Genomic DNA, 13,129 nt, shown 5'->3' with positions numbered 1-13,129 from the left:
GCTAAGTTCCTAAGCTATGTCGAGAATACAAATGCAGCCTCGCAGGTTTGAGGTTTGAGGCTGAGCTGCTGACCTCGGGGAGATTCTGTATCTCAAGGCTGTTGGCCATGAGATACAGGGTGCAAAAAAGGTGCAAATTGCACCTTTGTTTTCATAATTACCGATGACTCTGCTTGATCTCTGTTTGACAACAAAGCAAAGTGTTCAGTTTTACGCTGACATAAAAGAAAGAAAATAAATCTTCTGCTTCTAAATCTTGTGCTGATTTGTGCTAAAAGCTTCTCTGCGGTGGAAATATATTACGCCGGTATCCTAATAAGACACAGTCAGTTTCACTTCACCTGCCTTTTATTAAACTGCAAGTTAAAGCCTTGACACGAGGAGATGGAAGCAACGGTGTTCCATCAATGTAACGCTTTTTGATGGATCCTCATAAGACGGATGGATCGTTTATTCATTTATCTTTAAATAAAAGTGTCGTGCACTCGAACCCTTATGTTAGGCTCATAAAAGATTCAACATAACTGCCCAAAGTCCTATTAAATGTCCGCCCACAGCACTCCATGTTAACTAACAATTAAACTTAGGCAGAGGTGACTTAGTCATAGTCTGTTCAGGTTTGATTAAATAGATATTCAACAGCCATATTTGTATTGCATATTTCACGGGGTCTGGGTACAAAATACATACTTTCTTTGCTGTTCTATGATTCATTTCAGTGAAATAAAAAACCCATGGAACTTTTATCTTCTCATTATCATCACGGTAGTTTGCTTCACAGTCAGTTAGACGAACGTTTTATTAGAAAGGAGACATTTGTGTTAGCAGTGTTGCCAGGTGTGTACACATACATATTAATACTTACAATATTGGTACATTAATGTGCCATAGGCACAAATTATTACACCCATAACACTCAGTAATCAAATCAGCTTATGGTAAAATAAGGATGTGTCTTACACTGTGGTGGTATGATGGGTTGTTATTATTGTTTACATGATTATTTACACCTGAGCCTTTTTGTTTGCCATATGAAGGCTTAAAGTCTATTTAAAGATTTTCATTAGGGAATTAGAGAGCCCACGTCATATCACAGAAGCAGCACCACTATTCATTATTTAACATTATTTTTCTCATGAGCTCAGAGAATGGATTTACAACAGATTTACTCAGCGTCTTAATGCTGCGTTTGTTACTACTGACTACCACTACTTATTATTATCTACTACAGAAGAATGGAACGTGTTACTGGGCTTAAAATAAGTGCACCGGGGTGGCTTGAGCCTTTCCTCGTCAGATATATATACTAATTTGCTCATGAATCTTCCATGCACACGTGAAGGTAATCATGGAATTTTGCAGCGTTCTGTTTTCCCCAGTCCTGGTCCTCGGGGACCCCTGCTCCAACACACCTGATTCTAATGAACAGGTCGTTATCAGGCTTTTGCAGAGCCTGCTAATGACCTGTTCATTTGAATCAGGTGCGACATCTAAAACATGCAGGACAGGGGTTGATTGGAAAACACCGTTTACAGAATTATGCAAGATATTATATCATTTCATTCTTGTTCAAAAATAACTCATGATATTGACAACAAATGTGATATTTAATCACAGGCTAATACAGATTTTAACATTAAGATACTAAGAATGTAGTGAATTCTTTAAAAAAACGTGAACGTTAATGTATATTTCAAACAGAAGGTGGGGGAGCAGAGAACACGCAGCAGTATTGCAATGTTCCATTTTTACTGAACCCACTGCTCTGGAGGTTTAAGTGAGGAAAGTGTGCCATCACCTGGATGTTTTGGTACACTGCAGTCAGGTCAATACTGCAGTAGGTTTGGTAGAGGTCTCATGTAAACACTAAAATATGAGCCCCTTATAGTCTCAGCTGCCCTACACCGGCTTAAAGATCTTCCTCCTGTACAAAGCACTTCATGGGCTAAGACAAGCCACATTGCTGCCAACTCCCTTGTTAGCTGTACTGCAAAGAACACTGCAATCGTCCTGGGTTACTGTAGGTTCCCCACAACAGTCCAAAAAAAAAAAAAAAGATTGGGGACGCCCCTAAACTTTCGAACACACAAAAAGAAGACCTGAAAGTTATCTTTTTACTCTAGCCTTCAACTAGCTCCTTTTTATTAACAGGATTTTTCCTTTTCCTTTTCATTCCACTCCCGTATTGTGCTTTTTAAATTTAGTTTTATTGTGAAGCACTTTGAGCTGCAATCTCAAAGATTATTATATGACTGTTATTTGACCCAGCAGAAAAAATAATCTACATACACAATCTTATTATTACTAGTACAGATTTATTAAGGAAAGCTTTACACAAATCACACATACAACCTTAATATTCTCACTTTATTTTTGGACACACCCTTGGTGGGGGAGGGGAGAAAAGTGCAAATTATACAAAGTAACCATTCAAAATATTGATAATGTGATTTTAAATTATTAATAAATATACATGACTCAATCCCTACTTTGAAATGCTACAGCACTTTTCACAGTTAAATCACAGTCTCCCAGACCATCCTGTTCATCCAGCACTTTACAGTGTATCTGAAACAAAGGTTACCAGAAGCTTGGAAAGGCATGAACACAACATAGATGTAAATTACCCTTTCAGATACAGACAGTTGTCAAATTTTAGTTTATCCAAATAAACATAACCCCGTTCAGTCATAATGATAATTACCCTGTATATCAATGCACCTTTAAACCAGTAGCTTAAAAAATTAAATAGATACAATGCATTACTTATTCTTTGTGGCAAACGTCTCTCAACACATTTTAATATGCATATAAACATGGATTTAGCAAAAAAACAAAATAACCCCATCACTGATCTCTCATTTGTTGTTGTGATTTATAAACATAGGAATACAGTAAACATAATTCACACACTGTTGACAACTCATATAGATTATATATATATGTATACACAGTGATGAAGTGCACGTATGCGATATGTGATAGGTGGCAAAGACCTCAAGACTGCACTTCTAAGATTAATATTTCTTTGAATGGGGGAAAAACAAATCTGCACAATCATATATTTAAGGGGATATGTATAGGAAGTGCAACGTAAAGCCTAAAAGTAAACTTAATGCTGGTTTTAACCGTGTCGGAAAACTTCTTATGGAAGCAGCATTGATAGACCAAACTGTTAAATACTTTTAATTACTTCTGTTTGATAATCGAAATGCTAACACATCAAATTGCAGTTTTTTCCCCCAAAGTTCAGAATTTATTTTCAATGTCCATGAAAATGGAAAATATCTTGAATAATCTGCATTTTCAGCTGCTCCCACAAACGTGTGAAGAAATAAACACACAAATCTGCGTAAAACGGAGGTGAATCTATTTTTATTGCACCACCTAAATAAGTTCTTTATGGGGAAATCAATTTAACCAACTGACCTGCTCATGCTTCATCACGATTATGCCATCATTTACATTTCATGGGACATAACCAGCATTATTTTTCAAACCCTTCAAATAAATAACAAAGAAACTAGGCCAAGCAAGATAATGAAGAATTTGATTCGAGAAGGCCATAGCATTAAATCTACAACTTACATTCATACAATAATCTACACATCAACTTCCTGAACAGTGATCAACAGTGCTTCTGTTCTACAGGAATTTAATCAGGTAGCTTGTGACCATGCTTTACTATAGAGCATGTTACTTTTCTATGATTCTCTAGTCATGTGTTCAGAAACAAACTTATGCACGTATTTGATGCAATTACACTTACTATTCTCTGCCATATCAGAGCAACACTCAGTGTTTAAGGCCAAATTACATCAACAAAATCAATTCCAAATTAATTTAGCCGCTATACGAGCTCACAGCATGCAGTAAGAGTTTTAACCAAAAAGGCCACAGACGACAGATAAGGAAAAGTGCAAATGCATGCTGAAAATGATTGCCACCTACTATCCTCTCAAAACAACACACATTTGCAACATGAAGCGGTCAGATCAACTTCAAAAGTACAAATCCAAGCTGTTAACACAAAGTTTTACAGAAAAGGAAATATAAACAAAACTTCAAGCTACTATAACAGCTAGCAAATCCTCAAATTAAACACGTTCACTCACAGCAGGAGCCTGGGACATCTGTTTTATCCGTTATATGTTCGGCCGTTTATACTACGGTAAAATACGATCTACGTGGTTTACACTGTGAATAGCAGTTATCTCCCTTTAGTAGGACTGAGGATGTGTGAGGATTTCCATACAGCAGGGTCCTGAAAGTGACAAAAACACACACACACACACACATCACAACACTCACCATGATTGTGACTTAATTTTGTGCATTAAAGGTGATCTTGTAATTTACAGTATCTCCTACATACACAGCACGTGATCACTAAGCCCAGCACACAACACAAGAAAACAGTCAAAACATAAATATCAATAGACGAACCATAAAAAAAACCACCCAAATAACTACATCTTTTATAATAAAACATCTTTCATTTTGCTGAGGCAGAAATTCAGTGTGATTACACAACGGTACTCCCGAAAAGTCACTTTTTAGTTGTATGTATGCAGGGTATAATCGCTTTAAAATAAAAATGATTTTGTTTGCGTTGCCTCAGAATAAGTTGTTTTAAAGAGGCCATCCATGTTTCTACAGCAGCAGCAGCCTGAACAAGTTGAAGCTTACTGCACAAGGGATGAAGAACGGCTCCTCACACATAAACCTGATGCATAAACCAACAAAGAAGGATGACAAAATTGCGGAGAAAGTAGATGAGTTGTGTAAGTATTTATATAATTACTGACACAAAAAAAAAGGCCACAAATAATTTATTTGTGCCCCCCCAGATTTTATTTAAATTGTGCCATTACTTACTACCTGCTGATCGTGTAGTGGCCGTGGGCGAGTCTTCATGTTGTAGCTCTTTGTTCAGTGTTGCTGGATATGTCTCCAGCTGCATCTTCTTGACTCTGGGTGGGGAGCAGCTCTTCCTTCTGTGGTGCAGTCGGCTGTGGTTTCACTATGGTAATTTTAAGGGGAAATCCTTTAACACCATTCTGCACTCTACTATACTGGCGCATGGAAGGTTTGAAAGTTCGTACAAGAGGAAGTTCATTCAGGGTTGGGGTCTCTTGTTTTGGCTGCATGCTCTCCTTTATGACTATTTTGCTTCTTTTGTTGGAAAAGACAGTCTGCACAGGGAGAATAGCAGGCCTCTTAGTGAGGCCAGAAGTCTGGAATCGTGTTTTATGCTGAGGTGATGCCTGTTGCCTCTTCTCTTCAACACACGTGATGCCACTGTGCAGGTGTCTATCGTTTTCCTTTGTTACAGAGATACCCCCTTCTCTTCTTTTCTTCACCTCTTTCGATTTCTTGGGGCACACTGCCATGTGTTTGGTTCTGCAGCGACGCATTGTGAACTCCCTGCTACAGTGTGGGCAGACAAATATCTCATGCTGTTCACCCACCTGTGTGGATGAGGATTTATTTGACGAAGAGACTGACTTGTGTCTCTGTGGCATAACCCTCTGGACCAACCTTTTCTTCCTTTTGTTCAGTACTTTGAATTTCATTTTTACTGCAGAGTCGGGGTTAGGTTTGGACCGGTTTGATTGGCTTGCTCTATTCGACGCATTAAGTCCAATAGTGGAATTCGTAGTCGACAGCACTCCATTCTGAGTTTTTGCAAAGTGCCTTAGAGGGATGGGATTCTTCTTAGGTGTGTATCGCCTTTTATCGCTGGCATTTGCACATGCCAAAATATGCTTGTGCAGCTCTGGCATATTGTCAAAGCTCTTTCCACACTTCGTGCACCGAATAGCTGTACTGAAGGTTTGTGGGATGTTATGAGTGGTGAAGTTTGTTGCTGAAGCCATGGAGCCTGCAGGTGATCTGTTATGGTAGGGAAATGGGGGTGGCTTGAAGCTGGGATAGTGTTGGTTAATGCCCAGACGAACATTGGGTCCTTTGATATTCCCCCCATCTGAGGCCATGATTTTTATTGTTGTAAGCAGCTCCTCGGCAGCTACATCAACTTCACTTTCCTCCTTTTTCACCGGTTTCTTTGGTTCCTCTAGAACAAGTGGCACTGAAGGCTCCTCAAGAACCTTTGGTGAGTTGTTGTAGTTCTGGGGTCTTAGTTTTCCCTTCTCTTCTTCTGTGTATGTACACTGCTGGCCAGGATGCAATTCCTCCTGATGCTGTTTCAGATTGCAGAGGTAGACAAATTCTTTTGTACATGCGCTGCAAACGTACGTCTTGCCAACGCCATGGAGGGCCGATCGATGTTCAAGCAGAGCGGAGGGCTTCCCAAAGAGCAGCACGCAGAATTCACATTTGTAGGGCCATCTAGCAGCGTGGTCACCTACATGATGGCCGAGTTCTTTCATTGAATGAAAGAGCTTATCACACACATTGCAGATGAAATTCTTCGCAAAACTCTGCTGTTCATCACTTAATGCGTCATTTAAGGACTTGTCCTCTTCAGCCTTCTCAGAGAGGGGTGGGGTTTTACATGGCATTTCAGGTTTGGAAACAGCATAGTCAGTCGGTTCCTCCTCTTTTATGGTCGGTGGCTCTGCATTAACAACTGGGCTGGGACTCAATTCAGTCACAGGTGGACAACCAGATACCACTGAAGTCGCGGTGGACAGAGTTACGGACTCTGCAATGGAGGACACAAGAATAGTAGGATCCACAATTTCAGTGTTGGGCACCGATACAATTTGTTGCTGCTCAATGTGATTAACAACCATCTGTGTAGGTAGCGGAGCATCAAAAGTGTTTTCTTGTAAGGGAGTTGCCGAGGGGACTACACTACCTGGAGTTTCAAGAGCTATTGTGCACTCTATCAACACTGTGTTACTGGTAATGTTATACGAGTTGATGAGAGAGTCGTTTAAGTTTACAGCAGGTGTGAATGGTACCTCTGACATGGCAGAGGATTCACCTATAGGCGGATTGAGAGCAATTTGATCAGTGAGAAACACATGGCTAGGTAAATTCAAAGCCGAGTCAAGGGGTTGGGAGAGAGTCACAAGATTTGAAGAATTTGCAGTTGCAAATGCAGCAGCTAAATCACACTCTGAAGAAGTCAATGCATTATCTGTGCAGATTACTAAGTTCTCGGGTGTTATATTTGGGGACAATACCTGGATTGGTTGACTTGAAGGGTTTGTAATAGGTGGTGTTGGTGCTAAAACTGTGATTAATGAAGGAGTAGAAGAGAGCATGGTGTGTGGGGCTGGGGAAGCAAATGCTATAGTGCACGGTGAAGCCGACTGCAAGGTTACAGGAGTAAGTGAGGCAGATGAGGGGGTTAGAGAATTGGGGGGTAGAGCAAGCCCATAAACAAGACCATCTGCAACAGGTTCCACTGGGGTCATTATATCTGGACCTGTGACAATGGTAAAATCTGTAAGTAAAGGAGCTTCAGGATTCCCTAAGCTGACATTTTGCTCTCCAACATTCATAAAGGGTTTATCCACCACGCACTTAATTGATGGTCCTTCTTTCAAAACTGCCTGTGAAAACAAATTTAAGGTCAATTCAGATTCATCAAGGCTCTTTTTTTGCAAACTCAAATCCAGCACGGCATCAGCTAAAGCTAAATCACTATTTCTCTTAACTGTATTTGAGAGATCCAGTGGTTGTTGATTACAGGAATTACCACCAGTCATGGGTGGCCAGTGCTCGGTTAAGACAGGTTTTACCACCGGCATCTCCACAGTTGCTTTTGGGTCATCTTTTTCACTGGCTGTTAGTTGCACAGGTGACATATTCTCTGTCTCCATATGTCCTTCAATTACAGCAACAAAATTACCTGTGTCAGGTGTAGGCATTTCCTCCGATGCTAAGTTTTGAGGAGAGCCTGATGGAGATCCGGTCCTTCTCTTGAACTTTCCTGTTCCAGTAGGCAGGACAGAGAGAGAGACCGGCGAACAAGGCGTCTGTCCATCTGTGATAAGGGCAAGTGTAGGTTTAAGGCCATCTTGCTTTTCCAGAATCTGCTTTAACTTTGGAGACAGAAACACTGTTCTTTCCTTCTGCGCAACTGTGGACTCGGTATTCAGGGGAAGCAGATTCTCGATTAAAGAGGATACAAGTGTGGATGAGGAGGAAGACACCACCACCTCAGACTCAATTTCAGTTTTAATTTGTGGTAAAAGAGGTGGTGTTGTAGTTCTTCTCTTCGCCAGTAGTTGACCTTGTATCTCTTTGCCTGATACTGAATCTGGATTCAAAACCTGGGTGATATGGGTAGGATCAAGAATCAGGGCATCGAGTCCAACTACACCCGTAGAACCTGCATGAACCTCAGCCACTTCACAGCTACTCACTGTACTTGTTGACACAATCTTTCCATCAAGGTAAAAGCTGAGATTCTCTGAAATATTACTCGAGACATCTAGCATGTATTGTTCAGCGTGTTCCCCTTCATTGACCAGTTGGGTTACAGGTGCTAGACTGTCACCAAGCTGTGTCTCCTGTTTAGACGTTTCACTGAAACACCTCTGAAAAGTTTCCTCCTCAGGCAGCTGTTCTTCTTGCACTTGAGTGAGCTGCAGGTGCGGCTCATGGATCATACACCCATGATGTTGCTGGTTGTCTGGTTCTATGTTAGTTTCTCCTTGATAAATATCCTCCTCCTCCTCCTCGTCTCTACCCTCATTGTTGCCAAATTTAGAGCAGTAGGTGTGAGGGAAGTCCGCCATCTCCCGTGATTAAATCCACTTATCGGTGGGATTTGTCACACAGGCCTCTGATAGGTTTTACACCTGTTGGATGGATGAAGACACCGTTATGGAGTGGAATTGTAATTTAAGGAGATTTGTGCAAATTAATCAATTATTCAACGAAATACACCAATGAATATGTTTTAATCAAAACTTGTGAAAGTTGTGAAAAAGGTGTGTCCCGAGATGTATTAATGTTTATAACCTAAGAGTGATTAATTAATTTTTTTTAAACATACAGAATAGGACCACTCGCTTTAGAAAATTTTACTTTAATAGTCTTTATTCTACAGCTGACCATGATACTGGATGAACTGATTATGTAATTTTTTTTTATGTATAGGCTACTACTCGTATTTAATAGTAGCAATATTAGTAGCTACACAACTTAAATAATTTTACCATATTAATGGTCCAGTACATGTTTCCTTTCACAGACGATCACCAAGGTTTGTCTCATCTTTCTAATAGCCCATAAAAAACTGTTAAGTTTCATAATAAATGAAAGACAATTTCCTATATGTCCTTGGACACCTGGCTGATGATTAAGAATGTATGCTCATGACCCTCCTCAAGTAATTGAATGAACCAGCAAATGCAGCATGGGCCCACACTTCATAGGAAAATGAATTAGAGTAAATGTTCAAAAATAAAGTTCATCCATCTCTTATCATTTCATAATTACCACTGGCATGGTTGCTTTACACCACAAGCGACACTGATTACACATATTCAACACCTGGCAATTGCAACTTACACAGCTGTTCTTATTTGGACTCTGCATTTCGTTTGGACAGCTTTACCAGTGAATGCCAAACCCAACAAGATCAACCCAACTATTTTTAATATCTCAATCCTAACTTTAACCAGAGCCCCAGAAATAAGGTTATGTCTCATTAAGACTGGGCTTTGATCTAGACCTAGAGTCCTCTTCAATATAACATTATGTGACAAAATGGCAGTCCCATCAACCGTATCATCGTGCTCTTGACACTTTGTAACTGTATACAAGACGCTTTTTTTATTTAAATCATTGTTTAATTTAAATGTTTGCTCGTATAAAAAAAAAATCGAAATATTCTTTATTTATCCTGTAAAACATCGTGAGGCTGTTGGCATATGCGTTATATTCCGATTATTTCAAGAAAATGTGTTTCCGGTTTCACAAAACAATCATGAAATCAAAGCGAAAATGCTGTATAATCTCAACGATCGAGCTAGTTTCCTAATATTCAACTTCTCTTTTTATTAATCTCCACTGCAACAGACTTGTGTGACATATATCACACGTGACAGGGATTTAAAACAATATATATATACACACATATGTATATAATTACCTATTTTATCCTTGCATAATATGTCGGTTTAGCGTTGGGGTGCAGCTGCTTCACCTGGTTTGATGACGCTCCCCCCTCGTCCTTGCACCATTGCTAACTGGTCACACAACACGTCGTCACATTTATGTTGTGCTACTAAACGCTCGTTCACGTCAAAGCTCAACTCCCTTCCCCACAACAACAGCTCTTCTGCTGTCCTCAACACTTAAGGCTCGTTCGTGTTGATTGCACACTTGAAACAGTGGCGGTTTAGTGACAGTTAAGACTTCACTTACCAGGTGAAAGACATCAGCTGTTTAAATTAGATCAACAACACAGTGCTAGCAGCAATGCTAGCTCGCAACGCTGTCATCACATGAAGAACATAAGTCAGCTTTGCTCGGCTGATGTTTGAGTGTCTATCAGATGAGTAGGTCAGATAGTTGGACACTTCGACCGTTGCAAAATTAAATAACGAACGTTACATACACGACCCAGTGGCCTGTCTAACCGTCATCTGTGTCTGACTGGTCCAAACAGTCGTCGCCGTATTTCCAGTGCGCACTGCTGCGCAGCTGAACTAACACTTACGGTAATCGCCAAACGACAGCGGGCTTCTTCTCTTGTCCTTTAAAAGCGTTTTGCAAACCGACTTTAGGCGCATTACCGCCGCCTTCTGGACTGCAGATTGATATGAGTGACAGTATGTGTACAGCTTCACATTCTCAAAAAACCTACATTAGAATTTTCAAATATCCCAAAAAAATTTACAGAATTATTGTTAAACATTTAAATAGGTCTGATTTTGTGCAAAAATAAAATCCTATCTTATTTTGAAGTTTGGCTCGACCAGTAGAGGGCGCAATATACCAAAGTTTCAATAGAAAGAAGTTGATCATAACTTCAGTGCCTTCTAGCCCCTTAACACATTTATTATAATTCCCCAGCTTCCCTAAATTAACAGCATTGGTAATTATCAAAATCCTTTGTTGTTTCAGCAATGGTTAATAGTCCAGTTTGTTGAAACTCTTTCTCCGAAATTACATTTTTAATGCTAAAATATCATTATTATTGTTATCCATTCATTTTCAAATGTACTGTTTTACTAAAAGAAACAAACTAACAAAAAGACAACAGAAAAATAGTAAAGCCCATTATTATTGGTTGAATGTTTTGCTTGATTAATACATAGCATTATACTGTACATAGCATATGATATATACATATATATATATATATATATATATATATATATATATATATATATATATATATATATATATATATATATATATATATATATCTTTTAAGTCTGAAGTTGAACGTGGACCATATACAGAACAGTTAGTGTCTATATATAATATATATAATGCTCACACCTACACTGATGGAAAGTAATCCATTATGTATCTCATATCTCTGCCTCCACAATCATGCCAACATAAAGCCCGTCTTGAAGAGAATGTACAGGAATTCAGCAGATCCCACATACATCTGTGAGCACATGGGTGGTGTACTCATGGTGCATGCATGGTATGTCTCTTGTAATACACTGTATGTGGGTTGAGGGGTGTTTTCACTGTCAAACGACATGCCAGACCTCTGCGAGCCATAATGAAAGTTCATAAATAACAGACCTCTTTTTACTCAGGCGTTTCTCTTTCTCTCGCTCACTCTCTATGATTCAACTTCAAACACTGCCTGACACGTTTGCTGTCTGCTTGGCACACAGTACCCTCCCCAGATAAACTAAAATGTTGCAGACTCAGTGGCAAGTTCACTGTGATCATGTTTGTTTATAGTTCTTCAGAGCGAGTCACTCTGGCCTAAGGCTCCAGTGTGTCTTTCTTTGGCAATTGCAGGTGTTGAATTATGATGACTTTGTTGGTCAGACACATAAACCAGATCCCTGCATAGGCAGGTGCTGACGTCCTGGAAGCCATGTCACACAAATGGCCAAGCAGTCAAAAATTGTTGCAGCGTGTTAATAGGATTCAACATATAATAATCAATTAAGTCAAATGTATTATTACAATGGTACCGTGCACATGATAGCACTGTAAATCATATGCTAACTTGGCGTTCAGCGATATTATGTGTTTCATTTTGGTGCCACATATGCATCCTCTTCTGAGAAGTTGTCAGTGGGGAAACATTATCTGCCCCGGATAAAATTGGCAACTTGTTTCACTGCCCAATTTAAGGTCAACATGTAACCCTCACCTGGTTTGACCGTAAATAACCCTGCTGCTGTTGTTGTCATATTCTTGAGAAGAAAATGTTAAAGTGATGAGAGTGCATGTGGGAGAAAACGTGGACCTATTCACCTTTTTCACCTCCTTCAAAGACATTATTTTTCACCTGTGTCCATCTGTTGGTTTGTTAGTATGGGATGAAGAAGAGCCCATTTCATTTTTGGTATGGACTCAGATAAGGAGGCAAATCCAGGAGTTAAAATGGAGCGGTTATTTATTGCATATTGCACATTTGTACATGCATATGTCATAAATGCACGAGTGCAAGTGTACGTGTACATTTAGCACGGTAAACTGAGTGACTGTGAGACAAAACCTCTCCACTGTGCCCCAGATTAGATGCATGGTAACATATCATGTGGCAGTGGGCACCGGTTTGTGCCGAATGTGTCTGTGCACAAAGAAACATTAACAATGCACATGAACACACAGAACAAGAAAGACAGATAGGGAGAGGTCCACAAGCAGGACGTGATGTGCTCCACACAGACCACACAAAGGCACGCCTGTTACTGGACAACAGGTCATGTCACTGGAACAAAATCAACATTTTATTGCGTCGTGTCAAGATGCCAGATGTGCTGGGAAGAACATGCAAATGTGGAGACATTAGAACACAGATTACAATGCAAAGGCACACAATGTACATGCACACAACACAACTGAAACCCATTGTACTCCTGAGTTATGTTGTGACAGTACATGCACTCACACATTATTTTACAGCATCCTTTGTATCTTTGTAACCGTCACAAACAAATACCGAACACTTGCTCTTAGCCGAATCCTAACATAAACCTTCACCCTCGACCCTGAA

At 39.8% G+C, this 13,129-nt stretch overlaps 1 protein-coding gene across 7 annotated transcripts; it reads right to left on the bottom strand.

Moving 5' to 3' along the window:
• Positions 1-2,295: 2,295 nt before the first annotated feature.
• On the bottom strand, positions 2,296-10,626 carry prdm2a (PR domain containing 2, with ZNF domain a). Of its 7 annotated transcripts, none has more exons than XM_044038379.1 (3): positions 10,354-10,626; positions 4,879-8,780; positions 2,296-4,726 (listed from the first exon to the last, which is right to left on the bottom strand). In XM_044038379.1, exon 2 carries the CDS (start codon positions 8,715-8,717, stop codon positions 4,914-4,916), a length of 3,804 nt encoding a protein of 1,267 aa, XP_043894314.1. In that variant the 5' UTR covers positions 8,718-8,780; positions 10,354-10,626; the 3' UTR covers positions 2,296-4,726; positions 4,879-4,913. The 7 variants fall into 7 exon arrangements, with proteins under 7 accessions (XP_043894314.1, XP_043894312.1, XP_043894313.1 ...); XM_044038377.1 differs by having other exon boundaries at positions 2,296-4,264; XM_044038378.1 differs by having other exon boundaries at positions 4,882-8,780.
• Between the last annotated feature and the right edge of the window lie 2,503 nt (positions 10,627-13,129).

This window comes from Solea senegalensis, linkage group LG11, assembly GCF_019176455.1.
Source record: "Solea senegalensis isolate Sse05_10M linkage group LG11, IFAPA_SoseM_1, whole genome shotgun sequence".
Classification (NCBI taxonomy): domain Eukaryota; kingdom Metazoa; phylum Chordata; class Actinopteri; order Pleuronectiformes; family Soleidae; genus Solea; species Solea senegalensis.
The sequence above is the reverse complement of the archived record's forward strand: the minus strand, read 5'-3'. Positions and strand labels throughout refer to the sequence as shown.